Raw genomic sequence first — 22,824 nt, 5'->3', positions numbered from 1 at the left:
TAATGAGGGTGTAAAATTAAAACATAATAAAGATCACTGTCAGTTTTAGCTCAGTAGTCACCAAGTAGCACTGGTCCCTAATGTGCTCCAGTACAGAGGTATCATACATTTATTTTGAACACTGCAAAATCCTATCAGTGCTTACAGTTTAGACTAACTTAAAACTTAAATAGAACTTAAAAATAGCTTGACACAAATGGAAATTAAATTGAAACACGTGGGGAAAACACAGCTTTCAAGTGATGTGTGTTATCAAAAGTAATAACATTTTTAGGTAGGATTTTTTTTTTTTAAGATCTAGAAGTTTTTTGAGTGAAAGCAGTGATTTTTTTTTCTAGTCACATCTTAGATCCAATTGTTGGCTGTTTTCAACAATGCATATCGAAAATAAAGACATTGATTGGCTGAAAATGGTTCAATATTGGATTAAATGTCTTTTTTCTCATGTATATGTAGAATTGCTCTTTACCTAAAAAAAATGTTTTATCCGATTACTCGATTAATCGATAGAATTTTCAGTCGATTACTCGATTACTAAAATATTCGATAGCTGCAGCCCTAGACTCATTACAGGAGTCAGCATTGCTGCAGAGATTGAAGAGGTGGGGGGTCAGCCTGTTAGTGCTCAGACCATACGCCGCACTTTACATCAAATTGGTGTGCATGGCTGTCACCCCAGGAGGAAGCCTCTTCTGAAGACGGTACACAAGAAAGCCCTGGCCATCTCATCAGTAATCCATGTGCTTTGTTGACATGTCTCCAGCAAACTGTTTGCGGGCTTTCTTGTGTACCGTCTTCAAAAGAGGCTTTGAAAGGCTGTTGAAAATTTAATCGATTAATTGGATAAAACATTTTTTTAGGTGAAGAGCAATTGTAAAAATACATGAGGAAACAAGACATTTCACCAAATATTGAATTCTTTTTAGACAATATTTTTATTTTAGATGTACATTGTTGAAATCAGCCAACAATTGCATCTCATATGTGACTAGAAGACAAACAAAAAAATTCACTTTCACCCAAAAAAATATATATATTCCTTCCATAAAAATGTCATTAAGCTTGAGAACACACATCACTTAAAAGTTAGGTGTTTTTCCCTTGTGTTTCAATTCAATTTCCATTTCCAAAAGCTATTTTTTAAGTTTTAGTTAAGTTTTAATTTTAAGTCTAAATTGTAAGTCCTGGTAGGATTTTGAGTTTTTGCAGTGTTCATTATAACTGTATGATACCCGCTGTGTTGGAGCACATTAGGCACCAGTGCTACTTGTTTTTTTATTCATCAATGACGATTGAGCTAAAATGGACAGTTAGCTTTATTATGTTTTTATTTTACACCCTCATCACCCTACAGCGCTGTTTTTACAGATTAAATAAACCCTGTATGAAAGACACGTTAGCCACGCATCGACAGTAGTCATAATTAATACAAACCTAGCCCTCCGCAGGGTTAACTTTACGTTAGCAAGGTACAATAACGTTGATCTTATTTGACAGCGCTACGTTAACTTAGCGGGGAACAGAGGCTAGGTGGGCGGGTTGCGCGGTGGCGCTCGCCCCGGTTTCTGAGAGCGGTCATCAGTCGTGGGGTCCAGCCGGGGGTGGGAAACGTCGGCCGGGCCGGGCGGGGGTAGTGTTATGCAAGCGCTGTCTTACAGTGAATACATTAAACAGGGTTCGCCTTGGTCTCCAGCTTGAAATGCTCACACACTTTGGACATTTTCTGTCTTTTCTTGATGCATTTCTCTTGGCTTTCGTCGCCTTCTTTGTCGTTATCTCTATATACATGCATGGTTAAAGTAAAATGGTTAAAAAAGTTTTGTTTTTTCTCACTGAATCAGCAATATACCCATATTTTAAGTAGGACCACATGTAGTCATAAATGCAGGTTGCTTTCATCTATATGCCCCAAAGGAATGTTTGAATCCGTGCTGCAACGCCACCACCTGCACGCTGAAAGGAGACGCTGTGTGTGCCCATGGCCAGTGCTGCGAAGACTGCCAGGTAACGCTTCCTCATCCACTCACTCATTTGACATTGACAAATGCTGCTGTCTAAAGTGAGCTTCACATAGACTGACTTTTTTAAACTCTCGTTTCCTTATTCTAGCTCAAACCGGCAGGCACCATGTGTCGTGAGTCCGGCAACTCCTGCGACCTGCCCGAGTTCTGCACGGGTGCCGACCCTCACTGCCCGTCCAACGTTTATCTCCATGACGGTCATGCCTGCCACGCCGTGGAAGGCTACTGCTACAACGGCATCTGTCAGACTCATGAACAGCAGTGCATCACCCTGTGGGGTCCCGGTCAGTTTGTTTTCCCGTACTTGAGATTTTGAACACTGCTCTTTGTGTATGCTATGTTTGAACTAGCGCCGATCTTATGTGCAGGAGCCAAACCAGCCCCCGGGATCTGCTTTGAACGAGTCAACTCAGCGGGGGATCCTTATGGAAATTGCGGGAAGGATTCCAAAGGCTCCTTTGCCAAATGCGATGCAAGGTGATGTTCACTCACTCATTCATATTCGGTCACTTATTGTTTGTTATTGATGGTGATAACGCTGTCAGTGGCTGTGAGTGAGTTCAATGGATGAATGAGGGCATAAATGAACATTAAAAAATTTTGATTATCAACCAAAGCAACTGATAAACGGATACAACAAATGGTCCGAGACCCTTAAAATCTACATGCTCGGCAGGTCTGATTAAAGATACAGGCAACACCTAGTATAAATGACTATAAGGGGTGTGTAAAGCCTCATATCTGACGATACGATTCGTGTCACGCTTCCATCCCAATAAATCCTGATACTATACTTGAAGATGATTATTGCGATATTTGAATATCATTTTAGAAAAAAAAAACAAATCAAAATGGACATTAAAGCATAGGCGGAGTTTAACTTTTTTGGAGGGGTGGGGCAAAACATGAAACAAATAAATTCCAACTATCCATCTTGCCTCAGGTGTAGTTTTGGCTAAGCAAAGCAAAGGACCATCTCTAAGGTGTTTGACGTATGATCTGTTTGAAACATAATTTTGACCCATTATGAAAAACTGTGTAGGGTTCTTGTTCATCAGTCATTTTTGTTGTTTTATTGCTTTACAACTTTTATAGACAACATTTTTCAGCCACAGGGGATACTGCCCCGCCTGCCTCCCCTCAATCTCCACGTATGCATAAAAGTACATTTATGTCAATATATTCCTGAAACCTCATCCAGCACTCAAGAATAAGCCTGTCGCAATATGCAATAATTTCATTTATCGCACGGTATATAAAAATGAAGACTGTAATTTTCCCGCTGCGATTTATCGCCTCGCGTGCACGCGCGCGCACACGTGCGTACGCACTTGCGGCAGATGTGTGGCAGACGTACTTGACAGCGCTGTTTAAAGTTCAGCTTCCTTGTTGCCAACTACGCAACATGCTGGGATGAGGACTCACTCTGTTTTATTGACTTTTGGGTATGTTCGTTTTATATATTTGAGTTTGAGTGACCGTTATTCATTGGAGGGAGGCAGGGCCGAGTGCACTGTCGGCGCACAGCAATGAGTGAGCGGAGTGAGGAAGAGGACGAACCAGTCAGCAAAATGTTTCTGGAGGTTGTTTCAACAAAGATGGCCAACAGAAAAAATCTACATGCTCATTTGAAACACTATCACCCTCTCCAGTTTTCACTGCTTAGTAGGAAAACTGTATCGCAACAAGCGGAGCCTCCTCGTCACGTTAATTGACAATTGGAGGTGTTCGCCTGATGTGAGAAATACAGACGACACCGCGCAAAATAGGTTCCCTCACGGAAAGTGAAATCTGCTACATTGCTGAAGAAATGAGACCGTTTAACCTCTGTTTAGTGTTATTTGATAACTTTTGAAGCTAAATTTTTGTTACTGCAACTTAATTAGTCTATTTTTCTCTGTTGTTGTTGAAGTGAAATTACTGTTACTGCAACTTTATACATATGTGCCTAAATGCTTCGGTTATTAAGTGCAATTTTATTTTTTCTCGAAAAAAGACATTTTATTTATTATGTGTTTCTGTGCGGTATTAATATTGTTGTATTTTACATGAAAGAGGCATGGTCTATTGTTTTTAGGTGTGATTTCTTAAAAGGTATTTTTGAATTTAAAAGGAAACATTTATTGCGTTTAAATGGGTGTTGTTGGTCTATAAATGTATACTGTATTCTCACTGCGTTATTGTAAATCGGTTAATTTTTTTTGGGGGGGGGGCGCAATAATATCGCATATCGCAATAATTTATGAGATAATTTATCGCCCACTAAAATTTGTTATCGCGACAGGCCTACTCAAGAAAAAAAATTATGTTTGAACAAAATCTAGCTTTCATTTAACTGCCTTTTTTTTTTTTTTTTTTGGTGCAAACCTGCTTTAGTCCAAACCTGCTTACATGCAGGATTCTAAATACTCCATGCCTGTGTTTTTGCAGTAAAAGCGGAAATGAGCCCAATTTCAGACTTATAAAAGGACTAATCTAAGCAAAACGACCAGAAGTACCCCGTCCGCCATTGCTAAGGTGTGCCGCCGGCAGCACACCGTCAACAGCAGCTAATGTTACTGCTTACATTGACTGACACTGGGCTGCTATAGGTTGTGTAAACACACCAGTAATGGCAGCCAACCAAAAGATGGCGACATACACAAATCTCTATTTGAATTAGTCTAATGTTGTTGTTACTTCAGCATATTTCAAGGCAAGGCTGCTGCATGCTGCCAACTACTGGACTGGGGTAGAAGTGCAGCCACTTAATTGTTTATTTCCACCAAAAACACATGCAACGTAAAATCACAATTTATCTCAGAATCGATTTTTTTTTATTTTTTATTTATTTTTTTTTTTAAACACCTCTAATGAGTATCATGTGAAAGACTGTAGGCTGACACTGGGCTGCTATAGGTTGTATAAACATCCCAGTAATGGCGGCCAACCACAAGATGGCGACATATACAAATCCCTACATGAATTAGCCTAATGTTGTTGTTATTTCAGCAGACTTCAAGGCAAGACTGCTGCATGCTGCCAACTACTGGACTGGAGTAGAAGTGCAGCCACTTAATTGTTTATTTCCACCAAAAACACATGCAACGTAAAATCACAATTTATCTCAGAATCGATTTTTTTTTGGTAACACCTCTAATGAGTATCATGTGGAAGACGGTACTTTAAAGTATTTAAATATGCAAATCGCAAATTTCTTAGACGTTTTGCAGTCACAATTAATGACATCAGTTCTGACTACGGACGACAGTGGGCATTACTGACATCACAAGAAAGTGCAGGCAATCTACAATACTTTCATTTGATTGGCAAAAATAGTACTAGATTTGCTATGTTTATTAATGTCATGATTTTAGTCGTTTATTTTTTGTTTTGCCATTTTTTCTTTTTTTTTTTTTTTTTAAATATATTGAATCCCATTAACATTGTGTACTTAAGGTTTTAGCATTTGGGAATAATAAATAATTCAAATTGTTATTATTAATAACAATGGTTATAAATATAAAATAATTAAATAAAATTAATTAATTAAATTAAATAATAATAACATTAACTGTAATGACCACAGCAAAGTACTATAAAAACAGTAAACTACAAATAAAATTTTAATAAACATCAAATTTAACGATTAAGATGATTTGATAGGTTCTAATACTCTGATATTAAAAGGACAGTTTTGGTAATTTCTTCAAGCTTTTAATTGGCAAGAGTGGCTGGCATGCGTAGTTCTGTAAATGGGATTTATATATCTGCCTTTGATGTGGAATGGCAATATGTTTTTAATGGTAAAACTCTCAAGGAACAATATTAACAAGTGTAAATCAAAGCCAGTTTGTGATTGGCAGGGCTTCATGTCTCTTTAGTTGTTTAATTTTCATTTTGGTTTTTTGTTTGTGTGTGAAGGGATGCAAAGTGTGGCAAAATTCAGTGCCAGGGTGGCGCCAACCGACCAGTGATCGGCACCAACGCCGTTTCCATTGAAACCAACATCCCGCTCCAGGAGGGGGGTCGCATCCTGTGTCGGGGGACGCACGTTTACCTAGGGGACGACATGCCCGATCCGGGTCTTGTTCTGGCCGGCACCAAGTGCGGGGACGGGAGGGTGAGCTGGCCCCAAATAACCAAATGTTCAACCGAGCCTTAACCGAGCTCTGCAAAACGCTTCAATCAGCGTTTTTCCTCTCGACAGGTGTGTCTGAACCGCCAGTGCCAAAACGTCAGCGTATTCGGCGTGCACCAGTGCTCGGGAAAGTGCAACGGACGTGGGGTGAGTGCAAACGAGCGAGTCGATATTTAACGGGGCCGCAGCCTGTCTTACACACTAATTGACTCTTGAGCAAGTTGTCCGTTTAATCACTGCGGTTACTGGGCAAATTAAAAGCATGTTGACTTACATCCAACTTTATACCCCCTCCCCCTTTTTTTCATTTTTTTTGGGTCTCTCGCTTGTTTGAATGTACTCTGGGAATCCAATCCTGACAAAGTTTGTCAGCGTAAACACTATTGATTTGAAAGGCTTTCAAATTTGCTGCGTTGACATTTGCAACATTTTCTTCTTTGCAATGTTGATTTTGTAAGCAGTTTTAATTTTAGTCTTGATTGAAAATGCCCGTCATCTTTTGTCGTGTCGTACACACAGTAGCTTTAGTTCAGTTTATGTTGACGGAAATTCTTTGTTAACTTTTTGTAGCTGTTGAAAAAAAAAAAAGAATAAAGTAGCATTCTTTCTCAAACAAGCGCAATTACATTTTTTTCTAACTTTTAATTGAATTTTGACATTGTGAGCTTGCATTTGGACTGTCCGACAAAACATCTGCTAACAATCTAGTTTTATTCACTGAAAAAAATAAAACTTGCATCGTCATTCTAACTTAAGATTTTAAGTAGGCATAGCTCAAATTCTTGTTTTCTTAAAAAAATTTATTATTTTGAATCCCTCCCAAATTTGATCACTTTAATAATGTGAACTTGATTAAATGAGTTGAATTAACTTGCATGATCAAGTAGGGATCTCCCCGATCTGATCACCTGATCGGAAATCGGGCTGATTGGGACATTTTTTTTTAGAGGATCAGAATCGGTGAAAACGATCGGGTCTCTAATTTCTAAAAAAAAAAATTTTTTTTTTTTTAAGGGCTAAAAAGTAATAACATAATCCAGGAATACAATGGCACTGCCAAAAGAAACCAAAATATGTACATTTTCAACACTCACGCAAAAAGCACAAGAGGTAGAACAGTACTGTAAACAGTACAGAACTGTAACATCTTTGGAACTTTTGTTGAAATTTTTTTTTTTTTATTCGGTATCGGATCAGGACTCTGTATCGTCAGATTCTTAAAATCTGGTGACTTGGACTTGGGTGCAAAAAAATGCGAACATGAAAAGTTGTGTGAACTTAACCTTTGCCTCACTTCCAATTCCTTCAAAAAAATCATCTTGGCAACTGGATAGTCAGCTAGAGTGTTTAGCTCACTTTTATGCATGCCCCGCTGCCACTGTGGACTCATTGAGTATAATTGACAACGATACACGTCTAATCCATTTGAACTGGGAGGGATAGCAGTGTTCATTCACGGTCAGCATTTCCAGTTCAAATGGATTGGAAGGCTACTAGTGACAAACCCATTTGGATTCAAAGCAGCAGAAGAATAGAAAGAGCCAACCACATGATTGGACATATAGTTTTAATTAACTTCAAATGCTGAGTTCAAATTACTGAATGAAAGTCAAGTCAACTTTCAAAAATGTTTTTAATTGTTCTTTTTGTGAAATATTTTGGTGTTCATTTAAATGTTTGATCTCGTCACTGTCACGTCTTTGAAAATACAATGCAAGCACATAAATAGTCATTGTTATTTCTCTTTAATAACTCAATTACTGCCATTTGCCACGATAGATGTCCACCCCAGTCCATTTTAACTTATGACTTTTTGATGACAGACCGAATCCCCATGTATCCAAATTTGGACATTTGAGCATATATTTTTATACATATAAAATATATATATTGATCTATTTTCAGGAATCACACAGGGTGGCCATAGCTCACAAACCAACAGAAAAATGACATAAGAAAACACAGGAACTAGAAAAGAAAGAACATTAAAAAGGCACAAACTATCAGTGCACAACAAACAGGCTTTTACGCCAATGGTGCCACATGCTTGACCTACATCTATAGCTATTTGTAGGGTCCGTTATTTTCATTAAAATATTATTTTTACACTTATTTAATCGATACATGAACTTATAAAGCAGATTTCTTAATAGCGCTTTAAAGTTTGGTAACCCAGTCTGACAAATAATTGGCTGGCGCTGTGCCCTCTAGGCATATGCTATAACAGCCTCAAAGCATTATAGGCTACATTTAACTTCTGCATGGATTTAGCCAAGTCCCTGGTCCACAGGTGAGTGGTGTAAAACGTTGTCAAGTATGCCTTCAACAGTGAGGTTTTTCACGTGGAAGGAACACAATTTTTCTCTCAAGCATGTTTGCCTGTACATAAAGTTTCCTGCATTCACGGTGAATGTCCCTGTCATCTGACAAATCAGCATTTATAAAGTGGCCTAGCTATTTAGCCTTATTGCAAACACTCACAGGATTTCCTCTACATACTGTATAAGAGATTGTGGCGCACAGCCACACCAAAATAAAAGCCACCACGCCTTGCAAATGAGATTTTTTATTTTTATTTTTATTTTTTTAAGGCAGTTTCAAACTAGCAGCAGCCGAGTGTGAAGAGAGAGCGGCAACCTATTCATTGTGTATTGTAATTTCCGTAACTTAGCGCGGCCCCCTTCAGAGACGATCGGAATGGGGAGCTGTGACGCAGGGGGAAGCGAATGGCAAATGGGAGAACGGACGAGATAGCGGTCTCATGTTGCGGCAGCCCGCTGTTATTTTGTTATTGTTTTTCTTTATTATTGTTCCCACAATAACGTGGGTAAGCCAAAACCAATTCCTCTCATTTTTTCCCATATCCAGGGCATTACAGTAGTTTAGATCAGACTTTTCGGCGAAAGTGAGCGGTGGACAGCCGTCCAGGACTGAAGGCCAAGTTTGAATGAATTTGCGCCAAGAGGCGGGGCCCAAAATAGAGCATTGCTAACGTCAACAACGAGGGGCAGGCGTACTTATATCTGTGCTATCAAGCTGTTTCGGCAGATGGATATTTGCAATCACGGCTGACGAAACTTTAATAAATGCGCTTTTTTTTCCCGAGTTGCGTGAGCTGAGACACTCGAAAAATGAATCTCATACCTCTCCTTGCTAAGTTAATGGTACATCGATGTATGTTTGTGTGGAAATGTAGTTCACAAACAAAAACAAAAATCTCTTCACCTTCTCACCGAAACTAGTAATACTCTTTACACGGCTATTAGAATTTCCGCCCTACTCCTTGCATTGGGTTCGTTAGCAGAAGGACTATTTTATTGTAGTCATATAGGACTATTTTATTGTGGTCATGTAGTACATATTAGGGCCAAATAAAAGGAAAAAGAAGGACTACGACAGGGGTCTGCAACCAGAGGTCTTTATCACTGCCCTTGTGACTCCCTGCAGCTTTTTCATACATTTTTGAAAATGGAAAAAGATGGGGGAGGGAAATATTTTTGTTTTAATATAGTTTCTGTAGGAGGACAAACATAACACAAACATTCTTTCAATTCATTATTATTGTGATGAAGTTTAATAAACATTCAATGAAGTTAAATAAACATTTAATCATGAAGGCTAATTATGTATTTGTAGCCAACTTAGTCATTTCGATAGTAGACTAATATAGCTAATATCGATATATACAGCCGGTGTTGCTTTCATTATGAGGCCTATACAAAGCTTTTAATTTTTTGCGGCTCCAGACTTACTGTATGAGTTTGTTTTTTTTGGTCAAATATGGCTCTTTTAACATTTTTGGTTACCGACCCCTGGGTCACTACGAGATGTAAGTCGTACATCTACATCGTACATCTACGTATTGCTACGAGAGAAAAAAAGTCGTATTATTATATAGGGTAACGTAACTGTAATCAGCTACGCATTTTACGTACATGTACCGTAGCTGAGAGCTACGATATTAGCCTGTCAAATGAAATATTTCAAATATATCCTTTTTATGGTTCTTCAAGGGGGAAAAAACGTGACAAATTTAACCGTGGCACGACATAGTGAGGCTGTCCGACTCTGATGCAGCCCACCATCACAGCTTCAAAAAATCCTGACTCAGCACTTTTTTGCCCAGAAAGAACCGAGGGAATACAGCACCCCTATCTTCTTTACAGCGTACAATCATAATATAGCATATCATATACCATATTTGATCAACTTTCTTCACAATGTATTGGAAGTCTCCAAATGGTCTCATTCACGGCTATTGAAGTCAAATACCCATAGTAACTCCTAGGATGCCATTGAGCCATTTGAATTGAGGATTAAACGTCTAGCTCACAGGTGTCAAACCGATTCCAGAAAGGGCCAAGTGGGTGCAGGTTTGCTTTCCAACCAATGAAGAGGACACCTTTTCACCAATTAGATCTTTTACATGTGTAATCAGTTAAACATTGTCAGGTGCTGCTTGTGTCAGCAGGAAGTTCATTGGTTAAACTCTCTGCGCGTTATCGGTTGGAACAAAATCCAGCACCCACGAGGCCCTTTCTGGAATCGGTTTGACACCTGTGGTCTAGCTCCATTTAAGGCACCCAATTAGTTAAAACCAAAAAATAATGGTATTTTGTGAGGGGGGGAATAGCCATTTCACATCATTTCAATCGGAATTATAGTATTAGAGTTATCGGCTTAGTCACAGAACAGTACACTCCTAAATCAAGGTACCACTTTGTGTCTCAGCAGTCAGTTTCATATTCTCGTTAGCGTCGATTTGACATCACCCGTACGAGGAGGTGTACTCAGGTCAGCTTCGGAGAAACATTCACTCCCTCTGTCATAAAGACAACATCAATCCACCGCTCATCAAGTCTCCCTTGTTGCGCCTCCTAACCCCCGCTAACCTGAAGAGATCATTCCAGCCTGCAGCTGTGTGACTCCCCCTTGGTTGGCTCCTCGCCTGCTCTCCCGTCCAATACAATGACGGCTCACTCGGGAATCCTCTCGGATCTGTGGGAAGTCCCCTCTCGGTCAGGGCTGAACTCCCTTTTGCTCATGTTTTTTCTATTACGTGACTTTCTGCAGTTAGCAACATGCGATGATCACTGTCAGCCCTCCCAGTCAAAATGGATTGAGGGTCTTTTGTTGTCAATGGCAAGCAATATGTTAAATGTTATGAAATTAAAAAAATAATAATAATAATAATAATAATAATAATACATATATAATATATAATCATAATATAAAATAATAAAAATTGAGAACTGGCATACATATATATGGTTAACACATTTTGGGTCATGTAGGCCATAATTTGGCCTAATACTGTTGACTACATGACCCAAAATGTAATGTAAGGTTTTTTTAAATCAACAAAAATAGTGACTTGCCCTATTAAAAAGTTAAAGTATCAGCCGATGTTCTCCATATTTCATAGTTCATTTTATATGCGATGTCCGCCTTTGCAGGTGTGCAACAACAAGAAGAACTGCCACTGCGAGGCCCACTGGGCGCCCCCGTTCTGCGAGGAGTCCGGCTTCGGAGGGAGCATTGACAGTGGGCCAACGAGACTGGCAGGTTTGTTCCAAGCCACAGCTGTTAAGCTTTACATCTCTTTTCTTGCCACGCCGCTATGAATTTCTTGGAATAACAAAACTCCCAATTGGCTTCGGCAGTAAATTAAACCGCGTGACTGTTCCAAAGAATATGACTCATAGTGCAAAGTCTTTTAACATCCCCCGCGCGTGTCTTCTGGTTATTTAGTGGATGTAGACGTACAGTATGTGCATTAATGTGCGTCTTGTCATATGTGGCGTCAGCCGACAGCGTGCTGCTCACCGCCGCTGTCCTGGTGGCTGCTAGCGGCTTGTTGCTGGCCATCGGCCTTGTCTTCCTCAAGAGGAAGACCCTCCTGCGACTTCTCTTCACCCACAGGAAGAGCACCTTGGAGAAGCTCAGGTCAGAACACAAAAGCACAACAGATTGCTACAAAGCAGATTAGAAGGTGAAAGGAATTAGGGTTGCCCCGATACCTGGCTTTGCAGTTTCGGCCAATACCATACCGATACCACTTTGTTTGAAATTTATATACAGTGCCTTGCAAAAGTATTCGGCCCCCTTGAACCTTGCAACCTTTCGCCACATTTCAGGCTTCAAACATAAAGATATAAAATTTTAATTTTTTGTCAAGAATCAACAACAAGTGGGACACAATCGTGAAGTGGAACAACATTTATTGGATAATTTAAACTTTTTTAACAAATAAAAAACTGAAAAGTGGGGCGTGCAATATTATTCGGCCCCCTTGCGTTAATACTTTGTAGCGCCAAATTTTGCTCCAATTACAGCTGCAAGTCGCTTGGGGTATGTTTCCATCAGTTTTGCACATCGAGAGACTGACAATCTTTCCCATTCTTCCTTGCAAAACAGCTCGAGCTCAGTGATGTTGAATGGAGAGTGTTTGTGAACAGCAGTCTTCAGCTCTTTCCACAGATTCTCGATTGGATTCAGGTCTGGACTTTGACTTGGCCATTCTAACACCTGGATACGTTTATTTTTGAACCATTCCATTGTAGATTTGGCTTTATGTTTTGGATCATTGTCCTGTTGGAAGATAAATCTCCGTCCTAGTCTCAGGTCTTGGACAGATACCAACAGGTTTTCTTCCAGAATGTTCCTGTATTTGGCTGCATCCATCTTCCCGTCAATTTTAACCATCTTCCCTGTCCCTGCAGAAGAAAAGCAGGCCCAAACCATGATGCTGCCACCACCATGTTTGACAGTGGGGATGGTGTGTTCAGGGTGATGAGCTGTGTTGCTTTTACGCCAAACATATCGTTTTGCATTGTGGCCAAAAAGTTCAATTTTGGTTTCATCTGACCAGAGCACCTTCTTCCACATGTTTGGTGTGTCTCCCAGGTGGCTTGTGGCAAACTTTAAACAAGACTTTTTATGGATATCTTTGAGAAATGGCTTTCTTCTTGCCACTCTTCCATAAAGGCCAGATTTGTGCAGTGTACGACTGATTGTTGTCCTATGGACAGACTCTCCCACCTCAGCTGTAGATCTCTGCAGTTCATCCAGAGTGATCATGGGCCTCTTGGCTGCATCTCTGATCAGTTTTCTCCTTGTTTGAGAAGAAAGTTTGGAAGGAGGGCCGGGTCTTGGTAGATTTGCAGTGGTCTGATGCTCCTTCCATTTCAATATGATGGCTTGCACAGTGCTCCTTGAGATGTTTAAAGCTTGGGAAATCTTTTTGTATCCAAATCCGGCTTTAAACTTCTCCACAACAGTATCTCGGACCTGCCTGGTGTGTTCCTTGGTTTTCATAATGCTCTCTGCACTTTAAACAGAACCCTGAGACTATCACAGAGCAGGTGCATTTATACGGAGACTTGATTACACACAGGTGGATTCTATTTATCATTATCGGTCATTTAGGACAACATTGGATCATTCAGAGATCCTCCCTGAACTTCTGGAGTGAGTTTGCTGCACTGAAAGTAAAGGGGCCGAATAATATTGCACGCCCCACTTTTCATTTTATTTGTTAAGAAACTTTAAATTATCCACTAAATGTTGTTCCACTTCACGATTGTGTCCCACTTGTTGTTGATTCTTGACAAAAAAATTAAATTTCATATCTTTATGTTTGAAGCCTGAAATGTGGCGAAAGGTTGCAAGATTCAAGGGGGGCGAATACTTTTGCAAGGCACTGTACAAAGTGAATCCAGTAGAACTTAGCTTAGCTTACTTTGCTTACTTCTACAGCACTTTTCAATAGGCTTGCCACCCGTCCTTTAAAATAAGGAATTGTTCCGAATTGAGAATTAAAAGCTGTGTTCCATATTGAACCAATACGGAATATATATAAATAGATACAGTGGTGCAAATAAGTATTTAGTCAACTACCACTTGTGCAAGTTCTCCTACTAATGATGAACTAATGATGTTTTTTAATAAATACATCTCATTCCAAAGCAGTTCTTTCATCTTCGCGTTGCCGTAGCAATGTACTGTAAATCATACACAAAAGTTTAAACGAATGTGTTGAAATTGCACATTACACAGTAACACAGCACACAAATGCAAACATCACTTACACCAAAAGTATCTATGATCTGTCATGTACAGTGGGGCAAATAAGTATTTAGTCAACCACCAATTGTGCAAGTTCTCCTTCTTGAAAAGATTAGAGAGGCCTGTAATTGTCAACATGGGTAAACCTCAACCATGAGAGACAGAATGTGGGAAAAAAATCACATTGTCTGATTTTTAAAGAATTTATTTCCAAATTAGAGTGGAAAATAAGTACTTGGTCACCTACAAACAAGCAAGATTTCTGGCTGTCAAAGAGGTTTAACTTCTTCTAACGAGGTCTAACGAGGCTCCACTCGTTACCTGTATTAATGGCACTTGTTTGAACTCATTATCGGTATAAAAGACACCGGTCCAAAATCTCAGTCAGTCACACTCCAAATTCCACTATGGCCAAGACCAAAGAGCTGTCGAAAGACACCAGAGACAAAATTGTCGACCTGCACCAGGCTGGGAAGACTGAATCTGCAATAGGACGCTTGATGTAAAGAAATCAACTGTGGGAGCAATTATTAGAAAATGGAAGACATACAAGACCACTGATAATCTCCCTCGATCTGGGGCTCCATGCAAGATCTCACCCCGTGGCGTCAAAGTGATAACAAAAACGATAAGCAAAAATCCCAGAACCACAAGGGGGGACCTAGTGAATGACTTACAGAGAGCTGGGACCACAGTAACAAAGGCTATTATCAGTAACACAATGCGCCACCAGGAACTCAAATCCCGCACTGCCAGACGTGTCCCCCTGCTGAAGCCAGTACACGTCCAGGCCCATCTGCGGTTCGCTAGAGAGCATTCGGATGATCCAGAAGAGGACTGGGAGAATGTGTTATGGTCAGATGAAACCAAAATAGAACTTTTTGGGTAGAAACACAGGTTCTCGTGTTTGGAAGAGAAAGAATACTGAATTGCATCCGAAGAACACCATACCCACTTTGAAGCATGGGGGTGGAAACATCATGTTTTGGGGCTGTTTTTCTGCAAAGGGACCAGGACGACTGATCTGTGTAAAGGAAAGAATGAATGGGGCCATGTATAGAGAGATTTTGAGTGAAAATCTCCTTCCATCAGCAAGGGCATTGAAGATGAGACGTTGCTGGGTCTTTCAGCATGACAATGATCCCAAACACACAACCAGGGCAACAAAGGAGTGGCTTCGTAAGAAACATTTCAAGGTGCTGGAGTCGCTTTGCCAGTCTCCAAATCTCAACCCCACAGAAAATCTGTGGAGGGAGTTGAAAGTCTGTGTTGCCAACGACAGCCCCAAAACATCACAGCTCTAGAGGAGATCTGCATGGAGGAATGGGCCAGATTACCAGCAACAGTGTGTATACAGCTTGTGAAGAGTTACAGAAAACGTTTGGCCTCTGTTATTGCCAACAAAGGGTACATAACAAAGTATTGAGATGAACTTTTGGTATTGACCACCATGATTTGCAAATAAATTCTTTAAAAATCAAACATTGTGATTTTCTGGGGGGGTTTTCCACATTCTGTCTCTCATGGTTGAGGTTTACCCATGTTGACAATTACAGGCCTCTCTAATATTTTCAAGTGGGAGAACTTGCACAATTAGTGGTTGACTAAATACTTATTTGCCCCACTGTATATGTTGTTGAGGATACTGTTATGAATTCAAGCTATATGAATTAAATATGACTTAACTCTTGGCAGAACGGTAAATTAGTGGTTAGCATGTTCGCCTCACAATTCCGAGATCAAAGGTTCAAGCCCAGTCTCCGGCTTTCATGGAGTTTGCATGTTCTCCCCATGCCTACGTGTTTTCTCCGGGTACTCTGGTGTCCCCCCAAATTGGCCTGGGGTATGAGTGTACACGTGCACGGTTTTGTATCCTTGTTCCTTGCGACTAGCTGGCAACCAATTCAGTTCCCCATCTACTGCTCATAGTAAGCTGGGATAGGCTCCAGCACCCCCGCGACTCTCGTGAAGAACTCTGAAGAAAAGATGGATGAATGGATAACTAATATAATGGAAATTCCTTTATAGCTTTTTTGTGTTAGTATTTCTGTTATATTGCTTGTAGCAGCTTTTTTGCACATGACAATGTTAGTTTAAAGGTGAAAATAATTCAAATCCTCAAATATTGAGCTGCCCTAAAGCAAAAACAGTGCAGAAAATCATTTTTATACTGTTGATTTCTACATGTAACTTGTTTATTTCCCACAGCAGAATTACATTTATCTCATAAAAAGTATATTGGCCAAGTTCACGACCTTTTGCTGCATTTCCAGATCCATTGAGGCCAAGAGGCCCACCAGTCCAGGCGGGACCCATTCCATGTGCAGACCATTACCGCAACGCAAACCACCCCCCAAACCCTGCGGAGCCAACATTTACAAGGTTAGCCTTTCTTATCAGGTCCATTTCCCGACGTGTGCTTTGCTGACAAGCTGACGTGGAGGCGTGTCATTGATTCCGCCAACTCCTAAGAAGAAATATTAATGAAGTTGACAGAGTTTCATTCCGTTAAGATGAGCTCCTAAAAGCTTGTTTAATGACGAGTCAGCTAAGGTGATGGATGTTGGCAGCATACAATGAAAACACGTTTTTAAAAGCATACGCAGAATTTGTTACATGTCGCTGTGGGATGAGATGCGCACGCGTTCGCCTATGTCTAAGTGTTCCTGAGCCAACAAGCAACTTTTTTAACTTCACCTCAAATGTTTTGAACTTTTATGACAAGTGGAGCTGTATGTACTCCACTTGATGATGTCATCTTGCATCATTTGACTTTTGAAGCCAAGCTGGAACTAATGAACTAATGATGTTTTTTAATAAATACATCTCATTCCAAAGCAGTTCTTTCATCTTCGCGTTGCCGTAGCAATGTACTGTAAATCATACACAAAAGTTTAAACGAATGTGTTGAAATTGGACATTATACAGTAACACAGCACACAAATGCAAACATCACTTACACCAAAAGTATCTATGATCTGTCATGTACAGTGGGGCAAATAAGTATTTAGTCAACCACCAATTGTGCAAGTTCTCCTTCTTGAAAAGATTAGAGAGGCCTGTAATTGTCAACCATGAGAGAAAGAATGTGGAAAAAATAAAACAACAGAAAATCACATTGTTTGATTTTTAAATAATGTATTTCCAAATTAGAGTGGAAAATAAGTATTTGGTCACCTACAAACAAGCAAGATTTCTGGCTGTCAAAGAGGTTTAACTTCTTTTAATGAGGTCTAACGAGGCTCCACTCGTTACCTGTATTAATGGCACCTGTTTTAACTCATTATCAGAATAAAGGACACCTGTCCGCAACCTCAGTCAGTCACACTCCAAACTCCACTATGGCCAAGACCAAAGAGCTGTCGAAGCACTCCAGAAAAACAAAATTGTAGACCTGCACCAGGCTGGGAAGACTGAATCTGCAATAGGTAAAACGCTTGGTGTAAAAAAATCAACTGTGTTGATTTATACCAGCAAAATACCAAAATACCAGCAACAGTCAGTGAAAAGCTTGTGAAGAGTTACAGAAAACGTTTGGCCTCCGTTATTGCCAACAAAGGGTACATAACAAAGTATTGAGATGAACTTTTGGTTTTGGTATTGACCAAATACTTATTTTCCACCATGATTTGCAAATAAATTCTTTAAAAATCAAACAATGTGATTTTTTGGGGGGGGGTTCCACATTCTGTCTCTCATGGTTGAGGTTTACCCATGCTGACAGTTACAGGCCTCTCTAATATTTTCAAGTGGGAGAACTTGCACATTTAGTGGTTGACTAAATACTTATTTGCCCCACTGTAGTCACACTTTGGTATTTTCAAAGTTACATACAGTGTATCACAAAAGTGAGTACATTCCTCGTATTTCTGCAGATATTTAAGTATATCTTTTCATGGAGTTACAGGATTGCTGTCAGCATTGCTGCAGAGATTGAATAGGTGGGGGGGTCATTCCCACCACCAAGCTTGACTGTAGGCATGACACACTTATCTTTGTACTCCTCACCTGGTCGCCGCCACACATGCTTGAGACAATCAGAACCAAACAAATTCAAATTTGTCTCATCAGACCATAGGACCATATGTGCTTTGTTGACATGTCTTCAGCAAACTGTTTGCGGGCTTTCTCGTGTACCGTCTTCAGAAGAGGCTTCCTCCTGGGGTGACAGCCATGCACACCAATTTGATGTAGAGTATAGTCTGCGCACTAACAGGCTGACCCCCCCACCTCTTCAATCTCTGCAGCAATGCTGACATCACTCCTGTAACGAGTCACATGACAATTTGGAGGGAAAATGACAAGCAGTACTCAATTTGGACATTTAGGGTTGTACGTAGTTCCCATGCGGTGTACTCACTTTTGTTGCCAGGAGTTTCATGGCTATATTTTGAATTATTTTGAGAGGAAAATAAATTAACTCTATTATATAAGCTGCACACAGACTACTTTTTATTGTGTCAAAGTGTCATTTTGTCTGTGTTGTCCCATGAAAAGATATACGTAAATATCTCCAGAAATGCGAGGGGTGTACTCACTTTTGTGATACACTGTGGATTTTGGGGGGAACATTTTGCTATCAACTTAAGATTGCAGTGTGGAGTGTTGTTTCGATATCGTTCTTTGGCAGCCAATACTTATTCCGTGTGTGGTATTAGCCGATGCCAATACCATAACAATTACCTGACATTTAAAACAGTGTTGTTTTCGTCAACGATGACGATAACGAAAAAACTTCGTCAACGAACAATTTTCACATGACGACGTCATGATGACAAGTTAAAAACGTGTCTTCGGGGACTAAAACATCACGAGATGGATGCCAGTTATCGTCGGACAAGACGAGAACGAGACAAAAATTCGCCATAATTTCCGTCATAAGTTCACAATGTGTGATATTATCGTGTGTGCAGTTAGCACGCATTTTAGCAATGTTGTTCGCATCACTCATGTGATGTGCTGCGCCTCCCCCCCGAACCCTCCGCTGTTTACATTCCATTCTTTTGCACTAGTTAATGCTTTCAGCATTGACCTCATTGTTTATTTGTGATTTATTGTTGTTTTTACATGTTTATTTGTACTTTAATAAATAATTTAAGTGTTCCAAAATGGTTTTGTGAATTAATTGGAGCACATTAGGCACCAGTGCTACTTGGTGTTTTATCCATCGATGACAACCAAGCAAAAATTGACAGTTAGCTATTTTATATCTTTTTTAATACCCTCATCACTCTACAGCGTTAGCCACGCATCGACAGAAGTCATTATTAATAGAAACCTAGCCCTCCGCAGGGCTAACGTTACGTTAGCAAGGTACAGTAACGTTAATGTTATTTATTAGCTCTACGTTAACTTAATATTACATTGTCCCGAGTATCACTCATCTGCTCTCAGAGTAAACGTGGTGCCTTCGGTGGAGCGAGGGCTAGGTGCCTTTTTCTTCGCTTTCTTCGGCTTCTTCGTCGTTACCGCTATATTCATGCGTGGTTGGAATCCAATATATCCGCCGTCTCTTCCTTCTTACTCTACGCATGTGATGTCAGCGCGTTGTGCTGCATTTAAAGTAGTCCGGGCAACACATCATGCTTAGAGCTGGCAAAATTAAATGATTCCTCGAGGCGGAGAAAACACTCCGATCAATTTTTATAATCGAATCGGCTATTCGAGTAATCGTTTCACCACTAAATCCAAACCATTTACACTTGGAGGACTGGAAGTGATCATCCACTGCGATCCTCCTCAGCTGAAATGGATTAACGTCTCTCGCCGTCAGTGACACTGAAGCATGATCAATTCCGTATCAATCACAAAAGCGATGTTGTTCCCCTGCCTAGACGTCCCTGCTGAGTGCCGAACCTCTGCTACCGCCGCACAAGTTCCACTCGCACAGCCTACGCCGACTGCCACTATACCAGCCGCTGCACATCAGCCAACCCATGCCCGTGTCTCTCAGCGTGGGTCAGCCAACTCTGCCTCCCTTGCCAGCTCGACACAGGCTGGCTCCGACCAACCGTCACACCGACGCACCGTCGCCGCCCGCGGTGCCGCCTTTCCTTAGTCTCCCACGGCAGCCAGCGTCATTCCGACTGGGACAGGTTTGTTAAGAAGAATATTGATTTACTATTTGCTAACACAGGTGACCGTTGTGTGTCATTCATCTTTTAACGTTTTTTTAATAGTGTTTGACTTGAGTAATTAAAGATTTTTGCCCTTTTCATGTGGACTAAAACAGTAGGAACGCTAAGTGATGTTCCAACAACCTCCCTTGTTTTCTGGAGGAATTGTTTCTTTGGGAGAGGCTAAAAATATTCTCTAAATTTAACTTTTTATTTTCAATCATCAAGGCCATAGTTGCCAATTTGGTGGAGGATCTCATGAGAGAAATAGTGTTATTTGTGTCCCAGTTGCATTGTTGAAAACAGGATGTGCTCTCTCAATGGTGCATTTGGGGCCTAACCACACAGACATTTAAGATAGTTCATTCCCACCTTTTTCATGGTTATTTTTTGCATTCCAAATAACCATAAACATCCCTAAACATAAATGGTAACATTCTCTACAAACTTGGAATTAACAGTGGAGCAGTCTTAGAAATTCCTTTATCCCTCTCTACATGGAAAAATATAAAAGACACAAAAAGTCTTTGGCACTGAATAAGTTAACACAGTATAAATATAGGGCAAGTGACTATTTTGTAATTTAAAAACTTAACCCAATAAACACCTGGCATCCACACATTAACATTTGGTACACAATTGTGGCCTACGTAATGCAAAATATGATGTTCACATATGTGGATACCAGGTCTCAAAATTCATTCATTTTCCGAGCCGCTTATCCTCACGAGGTTCACGGGGATCCTGGAGCCAATCCCAGCTATGGACAGCACGCAGGATACACCCTGAATCACCCTTAACAAAGGAATCAACTGATAATTTTAAAAAATGAATAAAATTTAAAAATAAACGATTGAAGGGATCACAGATAGAACGACTTGTAGTTCTCAAAAGATAAACGTTATTACGAGTTAAAATATTTGATATTGAAACCCCTCTTGATGTTTTTGTTTTTAAACAATTTGTAAATTACTTTAACTAGTAGCTCACAATTGTTGGTGACGTCACAAGGTTACGCTGCCAGGCTTCTAGAGCATGACTCAGACATCAACATGTCATCTATTCAACCCTTTCAATTTGAACCCAAGAGGAACAATAATAAGCATGACAGCACTGTTGATTTTTCACAAAACGAGCAGCAAAGGCAAAATGAACAGGAAAGACGGGATAAGACGAGACAAGAGTAGAACAAAACCGGTGTTCTGCCCAAATACGCTACAGCAGCGAAACATCTTACAAGAAGCGAATTTGACACCCAAATTAAGTGCTACCGTGCACTTTCAGCTTGTTTTGTTTAAATGCATACAGACAGAACATATTACAGATGCCATAAGAAAATACTTAAACGTAGTAATATCAAATAAGGGTGGTTTAAATATGCTACGTCATTAATGTGGTCAACAGATCAACAATCTGCTTTAAAGCTACCACTCGAAAACACAATGCTTAAAAGTATGAGAGGGAAATACATGCAAAAAGTATTTTTAGGCAATGAAAGGGTAATAAAAGGCTCAATAAAAACAAACAGGAAGTACTCGCCGCTTTTAACTTATGTGCGCATGTGTTTGACGTCACGCCGCGTAGAAGGAATTAAGGTAAGGTGTTCGTCTAGTGACAAACAATGTCATCACCCCGAGCGTCCATTGGGCGCATAAAACATGGCGCCCTCCGTAGGTCAGAACATGTACTAAATATTATAGATTTTTAAATCAATGGCAATAATTTATGTGTTTCTAATAACATATTTTAGTTAAAGAGAACAATTGTGGCATATTAGAGCCTATAAGTCTTTTAGTCTGAAGTACCCTTTAAAAATGAAATGATGCAGCGAAAATTAAATTTGGTGGCTTTAAATTTTCGGACAAGATCTGACGCCCCCCACCAATGAAAATGAAAATATTGGCGTCTGTCAGCGCAGGTTACACTGAGGTCTACTCAAAGTCAATGTGAATATCATAGCGATTTCACCTGACCTGCGATATAAAGAGCATTACTCTAATGTGGGAATAAAGAAGCAGTCTTACTCGTGAGAGACAGTGCTTCAGCTTATGTGCTTGATGAGCAGAGGAACAGACGTCAGTGTAATGAAGTAGAGATGCTACATTTCCTTTAAAAAAAAATGCCTGCCACTTTACCTCAAAAAGTAGAATTGGCTTTTGTGCAAGTCATATTATTAGTCTATATATATGGCGGAAAACACTCAGCTGACTTGAAGTTCCGCTCTGAGACCCCCAATTTGGCCAAATTTCAAAATTGTCCGATATTCATGTGTGAGACATCATTGGAAAGCCTAAAATCTCAATTTTCTGGGGGAAGAAAAATATCATAATTAATAAATTAATAATCATCATCTAACGTATCGGGGAAAATGCAACCGTAACAAAAAAAATACAATATAGCGATAGTTATGAGGTAGATATCCGTAACTTTTTTACAGACACCATTTTTTTCATTGTGACGTAATTTGTTTAAAAGTTTAAAATATGCGAGTGAATTAATT

At 40.0% G+C, this 22,824-nt stretch overlaps 1 protein-coding gene across 3 annotated transcripts in view; it reads left to right on the top strand.

The window, feature by feature from the left end:
• Positions 1 to 22,824, top strand: part of adam12b (ADAM metallopeptidase domain 12b) — a 126,804-nt gene that overhangs the window by 83,389 nt on the left and 20,591 nt on the right. For all 3 annotated transcript variants that reach the window (XM_057848889.1, XM_057848888.1, XM_057848887.1), the window contains 9 exons: positions 1,915 to 2,004; positions 2,110 to 2,305; positions 2,390 to 2,498; positions 5,925 to 6,123; positions 6,211 to 6,288; positions 11,598 to 11,706; positions 11,949 to 12,087; positions 16,482 to 16,590; positions 20,043 to 20,303. In XM_057848889.1, coding sequence (XP_057704872.1) covers positions 1,915 to 2,004; positions 2,110 to 2,305; positions 2,390 to 2,498; positions 5,925 to 6,123; positions 6,211 to 6,288; positions 11,598 to 11,706; positions 11,949 to 12,087; positions 16,482 to 16,590; positions 20,043 to 20,303 — 1,290 coding nt within the window. The remainder of the gene's footprint in view (positions 1 to 1,914; positions 2,005 to 2,109; positions 2,306 to 2,389; positions 2,499 to 5,924; positions 6,124 to 6,210; positions 6,289 to 11,597; positions 11,707 to 11,948; positions 12,088 to 16,481; positions 16,591 to 20,042; positions 20,304 to 22,824) is intronic.

Source organism: Corythoichthys intestinalis, chromosome 10 (assembly GCF_030265065.1).
Source record: "Corythoichthys intestinalis isolate RoL2023-P3 chromosome 10, ASM3026506v1, whole genome shotgun sequence".
Taxonomy (NCBI): Eukaryota; Metazoa; Chordata; class Actinopteri; order Syngnathiformes; family Syngnathidae; genus Corythoichthys; species Corythoichthys intestinalis.
Note: the sequence above shows the minus strand (reverse complement) of the source record. Positions and strands in the feature narration are given on the sequence as shown.